We start from the raw sequence: 20,029 nt of genomic DNA on the forward strand, positions 1-20,029 counted from the left end.
AGAAACTCAAACAGTATAAGATTCTTATGGATTCTCATGGTACAAAATGGCTACCAGAGCTCCAAACACTGTACCCTTACATGACAGCATCCAAAGCAGGAGGAAGAGGAAGGATGGGAAAGGATAACTTTTTGTCCTAAGCCAGTTTCTTTTCAGGAAGGAAAACCTTTCCCAGAAGCCCCACTTGCTTACATCTCAAAGGTCAAAACTGACTTACACACGGACCTTTAAGTCACACAGTGACAGAAGAGAATGCGACACCATCACTGACTTATAGCAGTCATGATACAGTTCATGATACAGTCCTGTATGACTGGGCCCAAAACGTGTTAGCAAGAAAGAAGAAAACAAGCTGCTGTATAAGCAAGCGCCGAGTGTAATATTCGGAGAAATTCCTGCACAAGTAGTTTAAGCCAAATATGTGCTTCAAATTCAGAGGAGAGGAATAAAATTCGGAAGGAGGAATGGGGCACCACACTATCAAATACCGTAAGGGGGCCAAGGAAAAACTGTGCATGAACGAGGCAGGCTGGTGGGGACTGTGGAGCTCTGAAGAGTGTGTGTGTGTCCATCTCGGGCCTCCAGTTCTTGATCCCTTTCACATCATTTCAAGTATCAGCTAATTACGACACAGCTTAAGAAAAAACAGATACTCTTTCTCTTCCCTTTACTTGTATACCCTTTACTTACTGGTAAAACTAGCTTCCAACTCACGTAACAGAAATAATGACACCTTAACCTCTTGCTGTGTGCCAGGTACTGTTACGGTGCCCAAGCATCTTAGCTCATTTCACTTTTAAAAAATAAAAACCTATGTGTCAGGTACCATCACTGTCCTCATTTGTACAACTAGGGAACTGAGCGGTAGAGAGGAAACCCCTTTCCCCACAGCCACGTAACTTCTAAGTGGTAAAGTAGGGGGCAGTGTGCACACAGGACTCTGAATGACTACCAAGGATCTGAGAGGTCACAGGACCTAAACACAACTGATGAAATGGGAGCTCTTGCCCAGATTCTGGAGTCACTTGGGAAGGCGGGCTTCTGCTTAATAAATACGGCTGGGTGGCCAGGTAGTTCCTTAAAAGGCATCCATATCCACCTGACTTTTCTCAGCCACATCTCCTCCATTTGTACACAGAAGATATTTTTAAAAGCAGCACCAATGCTTAGTGTTTAACCATTTCTGTAGTGGGTGAGAATTCACTAGCAGCATGATTGTAGGAGGCTTCAAATTCTTCAGACCTTAAAAAACAGCCTCCTAAAATCTACAGCGAATGCTGTGGCAGGCACCCGGAATTTGCAAGTGTGGGTGCACCCGTGTAAACACATCATTTACCTACTTCTGTGTAAAAGATCTGCTAATCACAGATGTCTAATATAAAAATCCCTGTCCTGGGGCACTTTCTAAGACAGTATTATAAAGAACAGTTTCTACAAACTCTCTATATTTACTGCTCCATTTCCTCCTAATCCAGAAATCTGAAATCATTATTAACCTACTCTTCAACAACTTTTTCTGCTACTTGTTGACAGTATCTCTCTTCTACACCATAAACTCCTGTCTTATTTATTTATGAATCCTCAGCACTTGGTACTCTGGCATATAAAGATGCAAAACAAACACTTGCTGAATGAATAGCAAATGTGATACTGTTGTTCTATTATTTTCTGCAGTGGTACCTTCCACTCCAATAAGACATTCTGGGATATAAGGCACATTGACATGAGTGAACTACACAGGTTGATTCAGATTGACTACCTTTCCTTACATATTCCATTGCTAACTAAATTTATCTTTACTCCTCATTCTGTCTTACATTTTAGCAAGCATTGGAAAAAATCTTCAAGAACCTCCCCATCAAGGAGAAGCTCCAAGTAATCCCATGTTAGATAATTAGGTCCATGTCTTACCTGCATTCATATCTTTAAACTTCTGCTTTAGCTCAGTAGGAGTAAGACGGTACTGATCGAGACCATCATTCCAATAAATTCGGTCCAAGACTTGAAGATCTCCTCCAATCAGCCAATCTCCTTGTTCCATAACCATCTAATGGCAAGAGAAAGGAGATATTTTTTTTTTAACAGGAACCAATATCAAAATAAGTAAGAACATTTCTCTCATACAAGCTAAATATACCTGTAAACTACTCTCATCTTAAGGTCAATGGTAAATCTGTTTGGTTTATCAACTGAACTGGCATTAGAGATGCTGGAGAATTAGAATATATTTTATAATTTTGCAAAGGATTTGTGACGCAGCTATTATATTTGCATACGAAACGCAAACAAAATCAAAATGAATAATTACGGCTTTTTTAAGCAACCAAAACATTCTTTTCATTGCTGTTGTATGTTGATTAACAGAAAAGTGTGTGAGCCTGGGTCACCCCGCCCTCTTGTGTTCTCCAATCCTAAACTTTTGAGCAATTAAAGTATTGATGATGGAGCTGAACACAAATTCATGCCTTCCAATCTCCACACCATCTCAAATTTCTTTCGGCTCCACTCGTGTCCTTTCTCTGCATCTGAGAGGAGAAGATATACCCTCTAGGACCCATCCATTTTTGCAATGCAGCTCAAGCTCCTCCCCCACGGCTTCAACTTACCTGCTAACAATGCACCTCAACTGCGTAGTCACTTCCTGCCTGGTCTCCCTCACTAGTAGGTCTCTACCCATCCACCAAACCACTCATTCAACAAATATTCACTGAGCACTGGTATGTGTCAGGGCCTGTGCTAGGCACTGGGAAATACAGCAGAAAATGAGAGAGAAAGATCTTACTCCAATGGAGCTTATATTTTAGTGGGCGAGACAGAGGAGAAACCAGAGAACTATCAGCTAGTGATAAATAAACGTTGCAGAGAAAACAAACAGGGCACTGGAACACAGTGTCCAGGGAGTAGAGTGAATGGCATTTAAGAGAAAGGAGTTAGTAAACGCCTCTCTGAGGAAGGTGACATTTAACCTGAGATGATGAAAAGGAACTCGTCACGGAGGTAAAGTAGTTCATGCAGAGGGACACCAAGTGCAAAGTCCTGGCGTAGAAACACGTTTCTGTCTTTGAGGAACAGAAAGAAAGCTAATGTGGCTAGAAGGTCAGAAAGGCCAAAGCAAGGAGAGGGGCAGCGGGAGTGGAAGAGATGGTGGAAGAAGGCCAGGGCCGGATCCCACAGGGCCTCACAGGTTTTATTCCGATTACAATGAGCAGCCACTGGAGAGTTATAAAGGGGGCAGTGATATGTTCAGATCTATATTTTTAAAAGACTCACTCTGGCTGCACTAAGGAGAATGGATTTCAATGGGTATGACAGGAAGCTGGACTCCAGACAGGAGACCGGGAGGGCATGGCCGGTACCGGGGGGCATGGGGCTGGAAGAGGGACACCCTGCTCTGGACCACCCGGCTGGCTTCCTAAATCACCACGTCGTTTGTGACCCTGTCAAACCTGCCTGCCACCTCTCTGTTCCTAGGAAGGCAGAGCAGCATAGGGGAAAGAACACAGAAGACCTAAGACAGACTCTAATCCTGACACCTCACAGGTACCTCTGCAGCTCTGGGCAAGTTGAACCCACTCTAAGACTCCTCAGAATAAAGAAAATAACCTTGTCTACTTCTAAGGGTCACTGTAAGGACTGAAAAGCAGAAACGTGGCTGAAAAGCATAAATACATGTAAATTGTTATTATGACTGAACAAAATTTTAACACCTTGGAGTAGAAACTGAAGCCCAAGGTCCTCTCTCCCACTCGAACCACCAACTCTCTCTCAAACGCACCGAGTCTTTGCTCCCCCTGCCGCAGAAACCTGGGAAGCCGTTTCTTACAGCTCCCTCCTATCCAAATCCTACTGGTCCCTCAAGGCTGCACACCAAGTACTAACTAACCTAAGAAGTCTTACAGACTGCTCTAAATAAAAGTGGCACACAATATAAACAGCATTCACATATGTTCAGTGATTAAAAAATGTCTCCTCCAATGAATTCATACAAAACGTACTCTCTAGTGGTAGGGATTACAGAGTACGTGAAGCTCTACATAAGCCAATAATGACTTTCTGCTAAGGATTATGGAAGATGGCTTTAAAGCCCAAGGTCCTGGATTCAAATCAGACCCTCATCCCAACCATAAGCTGCCTAACTTTGGCCAAGAACATATATCCCCCATAAAGTCTCAATTTCTCCATGTGTAAGATGGAAATGCCACCCATCCTATAGGTCTGCTATGTGGTTCAAAAAATTTACATAAGCATGGTTTGTAAACTATGTTATTTGTTATTAATAACTGTAGAATTTTAATGCTGAAGGAATGTCTGACACCATTAGTTCAACCTCCTTATTTTATAAAACAATATATTTACCTGTTTTTTAAGTTTATCACTTTTTTGTCCTACATAAGACAACGAAATGAAATTTAACACACTTCCATGATCTAAACAGCTGCTATATAAAGTTTCTAGGTAAAGCTACTAAAATTTCACTTAGTTTCTTTTCTTTTTTTTTTTTTTTTTTGGCTGCACCGTGCAGCTTGCAGGATCTTAGTTCCCCGACCGGGGGTCCAATCAGGGCCCTGGCAGTGAAAGCGCTGAGTCTAACTACTGGACTGCCAGGGAACTCCTTCGCTTAGTTTCTTTAAAAGTTCACACTAAGTTCCAGCCTTGATTCTGCAAAATATTAACAGTTCCAATGGCATAGTTGATATACAGGTAATGCCTCACATTTCAGCAAAAACATTATTGGCAAATCAAGATAAAATGCGGCAAGGTTTACTCAGGACCTTGATGTAGGGGTGGTTCTTGCATGTTGTTCCCCACTGCCTGGCACAGCGCTCCTCCTTCCTGTGCTCAAAAAACTCTGGATTGCGAAGAATAGCCACGCGGCGGCCCTCGTACATCAGAGCAAAAGCTGTGCAGCCGTCCAGCCTCTCTTTATCTTCCTGAGTAGCTGTCAGAACTATCGGTACTGACAAGTTAATGACACCCCCTGCAGGGCACAAAAGAACATAAAGCACACAGCTTGCATTACTCAGCGGGCCTGACATCTACCTTTCACACTTCAGTAGACACTCTTCAAATAATAAAAGATTTATTGCTCCAGTGACAGTGTTCCACTGGTACCTGGAGAGAACAAGCAACAAACCCAGAGTTGTAAACAAAACAAAACAGCAAAAATTAAGAACATCAACACTGTGTGCAGCAATACTCCTCACAACCACCCATGAAACTGTCTTTAGGGGGAAGAATCGCAGAAGTTTAAGCAACTGTTGAATAAGGAAGAATCAGGGGGTTAAGCCTAACATCACCAAAAATATATGAGTAAGACAAAGAATTATGCTTCAGGGCCTTTACAGGAAAAATATTATAACTGATACTGCTGACAACTGCATTTTGAGTGGCAAGTTGGTTAAGTAACTTGAGTATACTTGGTATACCTTGATATCCTTGAGAGAGGAAGACGAAAACACTCAAAAAGTTTTTTGTTTTTTAATCAGAATGGAACTGATGCCAGCTATCACTGGTCAGGAAACAAAGGTAGTAAATAATCAGTGGCTCCATTTAAACCAAAATATGTTGCCAGTGAGACCAAAAGCACATTCTCAGTTCCCAACCTTTCAAGCTCTGAAAGTGTTTTTTTCTTTCCTATTCGTCATGCGCAAGTTAGAAAAATAAAATACACTCTCAGATTCATATGTGGATATTATTTACGTTATCAAAGAGAAACCACACTTTTTGGGAAATCATGGCATGCCTTCTTTGGGCAAAAGACGTCAACAAAATCAATGATAACAGTTTGGTTGTTTTAAAATTACCACTGTAAGGTGGAGTTCAAAATGGAAAATTAATAGGTAGATTTACACCACACCCAAGACTAAGTCATAACTAAGGAGGCAGTCCACAAAGACTTTACCATTATTTCCAAGGAAGAAAATCAAGAAGTAAAATTTAATTCTTATGTTAAAGGTTCTTGAGAACAATGAGTAGGAATTACATTTTCTAGTATCTATTTTACTCCCCAGTCAAAAGAAGTTATAACACAGAAGAACGTGGTCGCAACTTTGCAGGGTTCTATGACTCTTTTTTAAAAGTTAAGTATTATCGTGGACGTACAATATTATGTTCGTTTCAGATGTACAGCATAGTGATTCAACATTTAAACATATTAAGAAATGATCACCATGATAAGTCTAGTAACCATCTGTCACCATACAAAATTATTACCATATTATTCCTTATGCTGTATATTATATAACTGTGACTTATTTATTTTATAACTGAAAGTTTATACACCTCTTAATCCCCTTCACCTATTTAGCCTACCCCCACCCCCTTCTGGCAGCCACCAGTTTGTCCCCTGTATCTACAAGTCTGTTTTTGTTTCATTTGTTCTTTTGTTTTGTTTTCTAAATTCCACATATAAGTGAAAGCATATGGTATCTATCTTTCTCTGTTTGACTTATTCCACTTAGCATAATACCCTTCAGGTCCATCCATGTTGCAGCAAATGGCAAAAGTTCATTGTTTTTTATGGCTGCATAGTATTCCATCGTGTGTGTGTGTGTATATATATATATACACACCACATCTTCTTTATCCATTCTCCTATTGATGGGCACTTAGGTTGCTTCCATATCTTGGCAATTGTAAATAATGTTGCAATGAACATATGTGAACATATATCTTCTCTAGTTAGTGTTTTTGTTTTCTTCACATAAATACCCAGAAGTGGAACTGCTGGATCATACGGCATAGTTCTTTAACATTTAGCAATATTTTCTTTATTGTAGTACATTAATCTTACCAACAATATACAAAGTTTAAGGTAGCTGGAATGTAATTACAATACCCTAAATATCAATTTCTGTGGCAAATTTTTTTTTTTTAGTGTTTTAAAAGAGTAGGAAGAACCATCCTTTTAACCACCTACTTCAGGACTCCTTAACTTGGGACTCCCTGATTCCTTGTTAGAGCACCTGGCTTAAGAAAGCATGGGCTTCAGCACAGCACAATTAGTAAGTATGTACACTTCCTGGGGAGAGGCTTTTTACCGTGATCAGGTAGATATGGCATAGGGAAACTGTATTTGTTTTTTAAATCCATTTTCAGCCTTAATCCCCAGGTTGTCCTTCTCCCCCTGCAATAAGTCACAATCAAGAAAACTAAAAATGGAAAGATCTCATGATACGTTTAAAATATTCAGTACTGATATAATTTAGCCTTTAAGTGCTATCTCCGTTAAGATGTTACCAGTACTCTCTATAAATAGTGATGAATCCCTGCAACTGTGTGCTTTTTTTTCCATACTCAATGTACTTGAATATTTTAAAATGTCTTACCATCCAGAAGACAATCGAAATGAAGACACTGCAAGTACTCCCTCTCTCTCATAAAGCCATTCAGCGGGGTTGCCCAACCTTCTGCCAAAACCTGCACCCACTGCATATCCACCTAGTAAATGAGACAGTAAAGAAAAATGCTTTATTTCATGTACTTATGAACAAAAGCATTAATGGCTTTTTGGAGTTTAATTTTGAAAGCAATGGAAACGAACTTCTCAAGAATGTTTATAGATTTTACAAATCTAATAAACAATAAGGTCACTAGGAAAGTATGTATTTTTCTTAATAAATCTGAATAACATTAGGCTTCCCATAAGAAGGGCATCTCCTAAACCAGTGGTCCTCAAACTTTAATATGTATTAAGAAACCTCTGGAAGGCTTGTTAAATGAAGACTGCTCCACCCCCCAGTTTCTGATTTAGCTAGTTTGCTGTGGCACAAGGATTTGTATTTTTAACAGGTGCCCAGAAAATGCTAACAATCATGGTCTGGAAACTACACTCTGACAACCACTGTCCTGAACTAAAACAAACTTCAGATAAAATATTTACCAAAAAAAAATCCCTCACCAATGACAGAGTACCCTTCATTTTACAAACACTATATTATTTCTTGAACTTTAAGATTTCTAGTAGATCCCATCAGAATATTAAAGAATTGATGAATTAACGCAAGCTGGATATGCTCATTTTTTAACTGTGTGTGTGTGTGTGTGTATGTATATATACATATATATATATATATATATATATATATATATATATATATATGTATATATACACACATACACGGAGCAGTGATTCTCATATGAGAAAAGATAAAGCACCTGGCCAAGAGGTGTGCATTATGATGTGACTTACCATGTATACCCAAAGTATTAGGTTGGCATGTTCCACTGAAAAATCAAATAAAGCATTCCCCTCCTTCAATTCACAGGAAAAAATTATATTCGTGCACCAAATTGTTTCACTTTCAAGTTCTCCTCTTACTAATTTTTCCTAAACCTTTGACAATGGCCACTACTCTTCTCTACTGGAATCTAATTCTAGATGGTATCTATTATGGACTGAATGTTTATGTCCCCCTGAAAATATGTTGAAGCCCTAACCCCCAATGTGAATGTATTTGAAGACAGGGCCCTGAAGAGGTGATAAAGAATAAATGAGGTCTAAAGGGTGGGTCCCAACCCAATAGGTCTGGTGCCCTCATAAGAGAAAGAGACACCAGAGCTCCCACGGACACCCTGTGAGGATAAGGTGAGGAGGCATCTGACAGCAAGTCAGCAAGGGAGCCTCGCCAGGAAACAAATCAGCCAGCTCCTGGATCTTGGACCTTCTAACTTACTGAACTATGGGAAAATTAATTTCTGTTGTTTAAGCCATCCAGGGTATGGTATTTGTTATGGCAGCCTAGCATACATTATATGATGTAACCTAATTTTTTTAATTAATTACTTTGCATACTGCTGTGCAAAGAACAAACTACCGTATTGAAAAAAAGATCACATTTAGAAAAGGCAGCTGTTTTTCTGGGTTATTGAGTCTAACTGACCTGGATTCATATGCATTCATTCTCAGTTTCGTTCTCTCTCTCTCTCCCCTTCCCTCCTCCCTGCCCTGTGTGTGTGTGTGTGTGTGTGTGTGTGTGTGTTCGTTCATTTGATGCACAGTCTGTCAGTGACAAAATCTATTGTGCCTTTGCAAAGTCAGCTTTGAGTGTCTCTGCTCTCCAACTCTCCCTCTCTCTGCTCCCCTGCAGCATGTCTTAGCCCCTGGTCAGAAACCCAATCACACAAATCACCTAGATAATGTACTCCTATCAGGAATGTGAGTAAGTCTTTGAAGAGTCTTCCTCTGACCTCAGAAGGCTTGGAGGGTTATTTTTCTTTCTCCTTACTTGCACATTTGGCACCTCCCTGGGTGTCCGGGATTTTAACTATATTAAAAGAAAGGCTGGGAAATTCTAGTCCAGGTCCACGTTCTTATTCCTAAATCTCTCCATTTTTAAAGTATATCTGAATGACACAATTTAAAATTCTCTAAGATTTGAAAGTGATAAATTATAGTCACCATTGTCATATCTAGTTTAAATTAGCAGTTTTTTATTGGGAAAAACACCTAATGCTATTATTAGAGCTAACATACACAACAGAATTATTCTTCACGATATAAGAAAGGGAAAGTCAGGGTTTTGACAAGGGATTAGGAAACATGTTTAAAGGGAAAAAATGTTCATTTTAATTATTTAATTATTAAAGGTTTTTAACCTTTTAGAACCCATTCCTTCTGATAAGCCTAAAAACCTTACATAATCTTTGTTCTTTGATATTTCATAATAAATAAATGTTATGACTAAAATGAAATCAAAGCCATGGTAATTTGGAAATATGGTTTTACAAATTAAACATATTTCCCATCCCTGGGGAATTGTGATATACACAACTACCACTATCACCCACACCCTCAAACACAAAAATAAAATCACAAATTCTATAGACTAACCACTATACATAAGGTTAAATCACTCAGCAGGAAAAGGAACAAAGCACTCACTTTATTAATTTTCAATGCTGGTAATGTTTCTGCATCTGTTTTTGCCAAATGAAGCTTATTTTCTGGCACATACAGTTCTTTCACTTCATAAGAGGCATCCACAGGTACAATATCCTATACATCCACAAAAGTACAGTTAAATGTTTGATTCAACAATTTAGCTTTCCTCAAAGGGTATCTTAATGAAGAAAATTAACATTTCAAAATGAGACTTAAAAAACGAAGTGTAAGACAGGGATTTAATGCTGTACCTCCCAATCAATGTTCCTAGTGACAGCTGGTCTACTTGCAAGCAGGTAACATCCCACACGCAAGACTTCATTAATCATAATCTCCCACTATCTAGTGAGACAGAAATTCCTGGAATATGCCATATAAGTCAAGATCAGGCAACGACAAAGAAGAGGTAACCTCAAGTAAGGGGTAATGATAAAAATAATTTGGAAACAAAGAAATAAACAAAAAAAGCACTCTAAACATAATCATTATTTTCTGTAACATATTATAAAACCATTTCATTCCAGCTTCCACATGCCTCTTTGTCACCATTGTCACTAAAGCCACCTTCTTAGTCATGTAACACAGTATTCCAGAGCACGTCAGCTCTACTCCCACCACTGCAGTTTGAGAAACAGTACTCTCTGATGTCTTACGAAATGTAGTCCGGAAATTTTAACCAAACTTCCTAGTATTCATTTATATCACATTGGGACAGTTCTATCTCATTTGTCCCACAAGTATCTGTCTGTAATTACCACAAACTTATATACTGCTCTTATACACTGCTCATCCAGTGATCTTTACAAGGCCTATTCACACTTGTCATATACCTAGGAATAATTAGTAAATGTGTTTTTTGGGGTTTTCCTTTTTTTTCTTTTTTCTTTTTTGGCCACACTGCACAGCATGCAGGATCTTAGTTCCCTGACCAGGAATCAAAGCGGCGCCCCCTGCAGTGGAAGAGCAGAGTCTTTTTTTTTTTCTTCTTTTTTTTGACATCTTTATTGGAGTATAATTGCTTTACAATGGTGTGTTAGTTTCTGCTTTATAACAAAGTGAAGCAGCTATACATATGAAGGGCAGAGTCTTAACCACTGGACCACCTGGGAAATCCTACCAAATGTGTTTAATTACTTTAAAACTTTCCAGTCAAATCAATCAAGTAATCTCTATAAGCATACAAAACTGGCACTGATTAAGGGTTTTCCATATGTATCCAAGCAACAATTACTTATGCAAAATAAATTAATTCTCAAGAGAATGAGAAGACAAGCCACAGACTGAGACAAAATATCTGGAAAAGGCATATCTGAAAAAGGACTGTTACCCAAAATATACAAAGAACTCTTAAAACTCAACAGTAAGAAAAGAATCCTATTAGAAAATGGGCCAGAGACCTGAACAGACAACTCACAAAAAAGATATACAGATGACAAATAAGTATATGAAACGATACTCTACATCATATATCATCAAGGAAATGCAATTTAAAACAACAATGAGATACCACTATTAGAATATACTTATTAGAATGACCAAAATCCAAAACACTGACCACATCGAATGCTGACAAGGATGCGGAGCAACAGGAACTCTCATTCACTGGTGGTGTGAATGCAAAATGGTACAGCTGCTTTAGAAGACAATCTGGTGATTTCTTACAAAGTTAAACATACTCTCACCAAATAATCCAGCCATCATGCCCCTTGGTATTTATCCAAATGAGGTGAAAACTTACATCCACCTGCACACAGATGTTTATAGCAGCCTTACTCATAATTGCCAAAACTTGAAAACAACCAAGAAGTCCTTTAGTAGATGAATGGATAAACTGTGGTACATCCAGACAATGGAATATTAATTATTCAGCACTAAGAAGAAATGAGCTATCAAGCCATGAAAAGACATGGAGAAAACTTAAATGCAGACTACTAAGTAAAAGAAGCCCGTTTGAAAAGGCTACATATTGTATGATTTCAACTATGTGACATTCTGAAAAGGCAAAACTATGGAGACAGTAAAAACATCAGTGGTTGCCCAGGGTTACAGGGGAGGGGAGAAGGGACGAATAGGAAGAACACAGGGGATTTTCTAGGGCAGTGCAACTATTCTCTATGATACTACAATGGTGCATAAATGTCATTACACATTTGTCAAAACCCATAGAAGGTTCAATGCTAACGTAAACTATGAACTATGGATGATAACAATGTGTCAATGTAGGTTCTTCAATTATAACAAAGGTACCACTCTGGTGAGGGATACTGGTAGCAGGATAAGCTGTGTGCGGCAGGGAGGGGAGCCATGGGAGTTCATTCTCTATACTTTCCACTCAAGTTCTGCTGTGAACCTGAAACTGCTCTAAAAAATAAAACCCATTTTAAAAAATGCATAACAACAGAAAAAGTAATTCAAAATGAATATTAATGGAAGAACCAGGTGTTTAAAGACAATACCTACTACTTTTAGAAAGAAAATGTTTGGGAAGAAACCTCAACTTACATTCGGACTTTCATTAATATCTTCAGTAGTGGAAAAAAGCAGAGTCAGATATGTGTCTCAAAGCTAGACGATCTCATGAAAGCCTGAGTGCTACCACTCAAGCAGTCCGTATGGGTTCTGAGAATCTAGAAAGAATTATTCTACTACATTTTTCTGATATTCTGTTCCCTCAGAGATGGAAGAGCACTGGCTAAATCATGTACCAAAATCAAGCTCCTCCTACCAGTAAATTCAAGGCCTCTGATCTTTTTCATGAAAAACCCAAGAATGAATAAGAAGAGTAAACATGAAGGAAAAAAGAAAGAAAGAATAAAATTAAAAGACATAAATAAAGAAGCACGGCTTACTACCACACCACGTTCAGCTAGGTCTCTGGAGGCCCTTTGTCCTTTGAGCATCCCAGTACTCACGGGAAAGTAGAAAGTGTGTGTTAAGCACAAACTCCGCACAGCACAGGGCACTTCATAAACCTTCCAGACCGCCTTCTGCAATTAAGCCTGCAGTAGGTACCCACAGCAGACGCTATTTATTGTATCTACTAACGGTAAACACGACATGAGGGCATCAAAGAATAATGATGAAGAAGAGAGACAGCTTCCACTGGCTGCCTCAATTTTCTCTTTGTAGACGACCATGCAACCTTGTAAAGACTCTTTTTTAAATCTAGCAAGAGAAATAGCTTAAGGTAGTCCATTCTGTACCTTCTAACTCCAGGAATTATTTTTAATACATTTATTTTAAATTATAAAACAGCAATAAAGAGAATGTGGAAAGGAGAAAAACCCATCACCCTATATATGGCTATTATTGTCATTGCTGTATATTCCCCTCCAGGCGTTTTTCACCCATGGGCATTACAGGGCAACTGGTAGTTTCAGCATTTTTTACAAAGGCTATTATTACTCCATCAACCAGAAAACAAAAATTCAGAATCAACTTTTCCCAGAACAGTATGATGTGCATTAAGGGAACTGCACACACTCCCTATATGTGCAATTAGCTTCTTGGACGTGTAAAGCTCTGAAAGGTACCTTGAGGAACACACATTTTCGTAAAATAAAGAATTTAAGTCCTCCACACTAGGAACAAATGCTAAATTAAATTACACAAAAAGTCAGGCATTCATTAGGGCTTTTGTGAGAAAGAGCATATGGTAGTTTCACAAAACACACTTGAAATTAAATATCTACATTAATCACAAAACATCAGACACACAACATTTTCAAAACCAAAAAGAGCTACAAGAACGCAACACAGGTCTATAGGTCAGTTATTTCTGATTTTTGTACTTAAGACCTGAGTTCAGATTCTAACAGTGCAACCTTGAGCAGGTTATCTAACATTTCTCACCTTGTCTCCGTCTCAGCTGTTTAACAACACTGCCACCAAAAAGTGTGTGTGTGTGTGTGCGTGTGTGTGTAGTTACAGGGCTGCTGTGACAAATGACTTAAAGTATGTAAACTGCGGGGCTCACATTTACTGGATGCTAACAACAATACCAGCAATGTTCTAAGGGCTTCACGTGAATTAATTCATTTAATTTTCATGCAATCCTACCTATGAAAATAGAAGACGCTATTGCTATCCTCCTTTTACAGATGAGGAAATTAAGGCTCAGGAGACGTTAATAACGTGCCCCAAATCCCTGTTGTACTGTGTTCCAACGTGCTTACCACACAAATAAATACTCAATAAATAATAGTTACAGTGTGCTTGCTACATGCCAGGAACTGTCCTAAGCACTCTACATTTATTAATAGAATCCTCAGTACAATTCTGAGACAGGTACTATTTTTATTTCCCATTTCACAGATGAGAGAATTGAAGCCAGAGAAATCAGGTTATTTTTTCCAAGGTCGTACAGTTAATTGATAAGTGTTGGAACTGGGATTCCAACTCAGGTCCCAATACTATTCTCCTCCAAATAAGAAAACAAATTTTAAAAAATAAAAATTAAAAGAAAAACCTTTACTGTTTTTCCCATAAAACTAAGTTATGAAACATTTTGCCTCATAAATTGTTCTTAGTTTACTTTCATGATTTTATTAAACATTTACAGTTCCCAGGGTTTCTGGTCAGTGTGTGATCTTTCTGTGTCCTAGACAAAAGTAAAGATATTCAACATTTCAGTTACATCTAAACATTTCTATTAATAACAAGTGAACGATGTTCAACCAACTTTCTCAAACTCCATCACTGTGAATAAATTGAAAACCTCCACTTCCACCACTTGAGACCCCTTAGAACTTTGAAAACCAGAATCACAGTCTGGGAATAAATGACACAGGAACTCCAGGGAAGAGAAGAATTTCACTGATACAAACAACTCTACGTAAAACTTTCTTTGCCATCTCTGAAGCCTATATTATTTTGTAAGGATGAGATGCCTTTTTTGTGATGGGTGTTGACTACTCTCCCCCACCCCCCATTTACCACTAATAGCTGTCAACAATCTTGGAGGGTCAGAGGAGCGCATCCAACAGACAATCTTTTCATCTCTGTTGGACGCAACAGGGCATTTTTAGCTGGTTTCCTAAGCCATCATCACTAGAGTCAGCTCACAAATACTAATGAATGGCAGCAGTGCACACTGCCCACTGTAACGCTCCCAGCACAAGGCTGGGTGTGTCTCCGCCTTGCCTCCACCCTGGAATCCCCCCTTCTGTAGAACACCACGACACTGGAGTGTACACTCAGGTATGTGAATCTGCTCCCTCTGAAGAGACTCTGTTCAAAGAAAGAACTGAGAACCAACAAATGTTTCTTTCTATACATCGTGTCTATTTCTTTCCAACCACACCCTAAGTTAAAAAACAGATTACAAACAGTTTGTGAGCAAATCCAAGAGAACTAGTTTGAACATGAAAGAGTGGTATCTATATTATAAATCCAACCAAATTATTTTTTTATGCTCTGTACACTAATAATGCCACAGCTTTAGTAATGCATGTTAGTAATGTGCTGCTTTGTATGCATGAACTTACAGGCTATAATCACTTTTTTTTTTTTTTTTTAATTTTTTTTAGCCATGCCACATGGCTTGCAGGATCTTTGTTCCCCAACCAGGGTTCAAACCCGTGCCCCCTGCAGTGGAAGTGTGGAGTCCAAACAACTGGACCGCCAGGGAATTCCCCTATAATCACTTTCTTTTCAAAATGGAGGGAAGTCATTCGAGAAAATAATTTTAAATTACATAAAATTTTATTGTTTAATATTTATAATTAAAATTTTATTAAAATTATTTAAAAGGCTTCCCTGGTGGCGCAGTGGTTGAGAGTCCGCCTGCCGATGTAGGGGACACGGGTTCGTGCCCCGGTCCGGGAAGATCCCACATGCTGTGGAGCGGCTGGGCCCGTGAGCCATGGCCGCTGAGCCTGCGCGTTTGGAGCCTGTGCTCCGCAACGAGAGAGGCCACAACAGTGAGAGGTTCGCGTACCGCAAAAAAAAAAAAAATTTAAGTATAAAACTGTTTTCATTACAAGCATGTCACAAAATTCTTCCCTTTTCAAAATTCACACCCTGCAATTATTTTAAACTGAATTTTAACCTCACAACTTAGATATAAAATTCTTCTGATATCTAACCAATGGCAAAATAAAGGTTCAAGAGGTTGCTACTGTTTTTCTCTTCTAAAAAGGTACATAAAGTGAGCACTTTTGGAATTAACACAAACATAGCAGGAGCCAACAGGAACATGGAACACATACTCAGAGGAAGCGAGTTCTCTGTGGACTGGACAACTATCAGGAAGACAAAAAGGTTTTAAAATGCAGACACAGCCAGTTCCTAGCACATTCTACTGACAAATAGTTTTCGTTTCCAAACCCACTACTGAACATCTAAAAGAGTCAAAACCACCTCAAAGTGAGACAAGAGATCTGGACAACAGAACATGAAGTCCCTGCCACACGAGCTACCCATTTTAGTTGGGATTCATTTGGATTCCCAGAGACACAGTCAGCCGTTAGAAAATAATGTGTTCTTCTGAAACCTGTACAAATGAAACCCTTCATTTCAGGAAATTTCCTTTAAAACAAAAATAGATCACAAGCCAGGTCAGGAACAAGTGTTCATGTACCTAACCCCTTACTTCCAGTTTTAAGAGCTCCATAGTCGCCAAGTATTTAAGCGTAGAGAGGAAACGGGGTGCTCCTAGGAGTTCTCCTGAGTAGGGGGTCAGTAAACAATTCACATGCTACCATTAATGAGGTAGGTCTAGAAATATTTTAAAATTTAATTTTAAAATGTAACATGGATACTCAAAACGTTTTCTTTTTTTTTTTGCTTGACTGACTAAATACAATCTAAGACCTAACATATGTTGTATCCATATCTTTGTTCAAAGAGAAAATTGTTTTTTTCCTGGAAACTGGCCGGCAGAACAAACAACATTCACTACCTGAAAATAGTAGTTCTCGCCTTCTCTTTTTAATCTTCCTAAAGAACTGTGAATAAGTTAATAAAGACAGTGACTTCACATTTTAAATTTTTCCTTTAAGTATTTTCTGAACTTTTTCTTGAGCCAAATCTCAACAGATTTGAATACTAGAGCTCAATCATCTTTTTATGAAACTATTAAACTTCTATTATCTAAGCTACATGTCTGCAAAGCATGAACACCAACGACATACTGGCATCACTTTAAAACTGAGCTGCAAAGTCTGGTTTTACATGCAGTATAAACCCCATTTAGAGCACTAAATCACCATTTCATAAGAAGACAAACCCTTAAATAATTTATAGCACTACTAAACCTAGAGTTCCTAGTAGATTTAAAAACAGTATTTAAAATATCACTTTAGATTAAAACCATCAGCAAGAAGCCTACTTCTTTATGCCATAACCCGCCAAGTTAAAATGCAATACCAGCAGGCCATCTAGTGACCATTCAAGGGTTAGGAAAAAACTTAAATAAAAAACCCTCAGTATTTTCCAGTGTCTTCTATCTTCTTGGATAAAAATGTGCCAACTGAAGCATACTGAGAAAATAAAGATGCTCTGACAAAATACTGAGAAATTAAGTATTTATTTAAATGACCACACTGCCTATACCAATTATACTACGTAAGCCAGATCAAAAGAGAAATATGACAATCCAGAGATGACAGAACCAAAATACCCACCATCCTAAAATACCCACTGTAGACCACACTAAAAATATTTTTTCCTGGGCTTCCCTGGTGGTGCAGTGGTTGAGAGTCCGCCTGCCGATGCAGGGGACACGGGTTCGTGCTCCGGTCCGGGAAGATCCCACATGCCGCGGAGCAGCTGGGCCCGTGAGCCATAGCCGCTGAGCCTGCGTGTCCGGAGCCTGTGCTCCGCAACGGGAGAGGCCACGGCAGTGACAGGCCCGCGTACCGCAAAAAAAAAAAAATTTTTTTGTTGGACAGTGAAAATCAATTCCATATCTTAATAATGATAAAATTTCATATTCTAAGGCAAATCAAGGAAAATTTAAACATGAAAATTTTTCACTGCCCTTTGACCTCTCTCCCCTCTACTGTGCATTGTGTATCTGCATTATGCACTGGCCTAACCTTCCCCACTGGCAGAAATTCATGTTCAATCATAAAGAGCAATGTTCTCCTAGCACCAACAAGACAACTCCTTAAAAGATAATATTCCTTCTTGGGGACTTCCCTGGTTGGCGCAGTGGTTAAGAATCCGCCTGCCAATGCAGGGGACACGGGTTCGAGCCCTGGTCTAGGAAGATCCCACATGCCACGGAGCAACTAAGCCCATGTGCCACAACTACTGAGCCTGCGCTCTAGAGCCCGCGAGCCACAACTACTGAAGCCCACGCACCTATAGCCTGTGCTCCCCAACAAGAAAAGCCACCACAATGAGAAGCCTGTGCATCACAACGAAGAGCAGCCCCCACTCGCCGCAACTAGAGAAAGCCCACGCACAGCAACGAAGACCCAATGCAGCCAAAAATAAATATATTAATTAATTTAAAAAAGAAGATAACATTCCTTCATGATCTTGTAAGGGGCCACAATGACCCCCACTTTGTACTCACAGATCTGGATTGTGCAAACTATCTACGTCATTTAATGTACAGCCCTCTGTCTCAAAAACCTATATAACTGTGCTTTGACCTTTAAGGGCAGAACAGTCCTCAGAGCTTGCTGAGGGCCTGTTCCTGGGTTAAAATACTCTATTTGACTCGAATAAAGTTTTCCATTTCTTTCTTAGATGGATTAATTTTTTCTCGACAGTAAAGAATGTTAAAGAAACAATACCTGGTAGAATTCATTTCAGAAAAGCCTCTCCAAAGTAATACGGAGCATCAGACAGAAAAAATTCCACTTATCACCAGAGGAGGCAGCACTTGTCAAACACCTGAACTATCCTGAGACAAACAACTTCACCTCCCTGAATCCGTTTCCTCATCAGTAAAATGAGGAAAATTATAACTACTTCTCAGAGTTTTAACAAAAATTAAATGCAATAATGCTACTGAAGGGACTACCAAAGGCTTTGCACATGCTAAGAGTTCTGCTCTTCCATCTCTACCTGTGCCATTCCCTGCCAGCACTCACAATTATATTCTTAGACATAATGCTAGTCAATGAAGAACCTCTAATCTTCACATCCCCACTCAAAGCACACACTAGAAAGCTATGGAGATTTAGTTACTATTCCCTGAAAACACCATTGCACTCGACATCTTCATCCCCTCCACCCGCAATCTGTATTTGTGATATTAGCTCTACCATGTGAGCTCACATAACCCACCCTTGGAAAACCTAACAGATATCTTTGTGGAACTTCCCTGGTGGTGCAGTGGTTAGGACTCCAAGCTCCCAATGCAGGGGGACCGGGTTCAATCCCTGCTCAGGGAACTAGATACCCCATGCATGCCACAACCAAGAGTTCACATGCCGCAACTAAGGAGCCTACGAGCTGCAACTAAAGGAGCCTGCCTGCCACAACTAAGACCTGGCACAACCAAAATAAATAAACAAATAAATAAAATATTTTTTTAATGTCTTTGTGATAACAATGAAGTTGAATTGCACTGGCTACCCCTGGACCACCAGGGAGAAGGAGCTTGTTAGGAAAAGCACATTACACTAAGTCACCTTGCGATAAGGGTGCAGCAGGCAAAGAAACTCCTTGTATCACCAACTGACCATAAACTCTGAGCTGAACGTCAGGTATGCACCGGTTTCCCCACGTATCCCAATGTTCATCTGAGATTCAACTTTGTGAGAAAATCAAAGGAGAATATGCCAGAACAGAAGTAGTTGGGTACGTGTGCATATTTCTTCCTTCAATTGTACTCTTAAATTCTATATCATGTTGTAAAAGAAAAAAAAGAATTTATATAGTCATTCTAGTTTATAAATAATGGTAGTAAGGACCAAAAATTAAGGTCCATGAGGCAGGAATCTGTACTGTCTAATTCACTGCCACATCCACAGTGGTTTACAACAGTGCCTAGCATGTATGGCACTAGGTATTTGTTAAATTAACTCACAGGATCAACCAGTACTAACAGAAATACATATTTTCAATGGGAAGTGAAGTCATTTACTTAGGAAAGCATATAACTGAAATCTTTTCGCCAAAAGAGCGTGGTTCCCAAAAAAGCAATTGCATTAAGGAGGCATTTACATTTATTCTCTTGTCACCACC

The 20,029-nt window shown here is 39.1% G+C and overlaps 1 protein-coding gene across 3 annotated transcripts in view; it reads right to left on the bottom strand.

Moving 5' to 3' along the window:
* The window catches only part of PAPSS1 (3'-phosphoadenosine 5'-phosphosulfate synthase 1), a 108,399-nt gene that overhangs the window by 43,541 nt on the left and 44,829 nt on the right, over positions 1 to 20,029 (bottom strand). For all 3 annotated transcript variants that reach the window (XM_029235448.1, XM_029235450.1, XM_029235449.1), the window contains exons 6-9: positions 9,884 to 9,997; positions 7,329 to 7,440; positions 4,773 to 4,978; positions 1,912 to 2,047 (exon numbers count right to left, since the gene is read on the bottom strand). In XM_029235448.1, coding sequence (XP_029091281.1) covers positions 1,912 to 2,047; positions 4,773 to 4,978; positions 7,329 to 7,440; positions 9,884 to 9,997 — 568 coding nt within the window. The remainder of the gene's footprint in view (positions 1 to 1,911; positions 2,048 to 4,772; positions 4,979 to 7,328; positions 7,441 to 9,883; positions 9,998 to 20,029) is intronic.

Source organism: Monodon monoceros, unplaced genomic scaffold (assembly GCF_005190385.1).
Source record: "Monodon monoceros isolate NGI ecotype Baffin Bay Population unplaced genomic scaffold, NGI_Narwhal_1 Super_Scaffold_20, whole genome shotgun sequence".
NCBI classification, from domain to species: Eukaryota; Metazoa; Chordata; class Mammalia; order Artiodactyla; family Monodontidae; genus Monodon; species Monodon monoceros.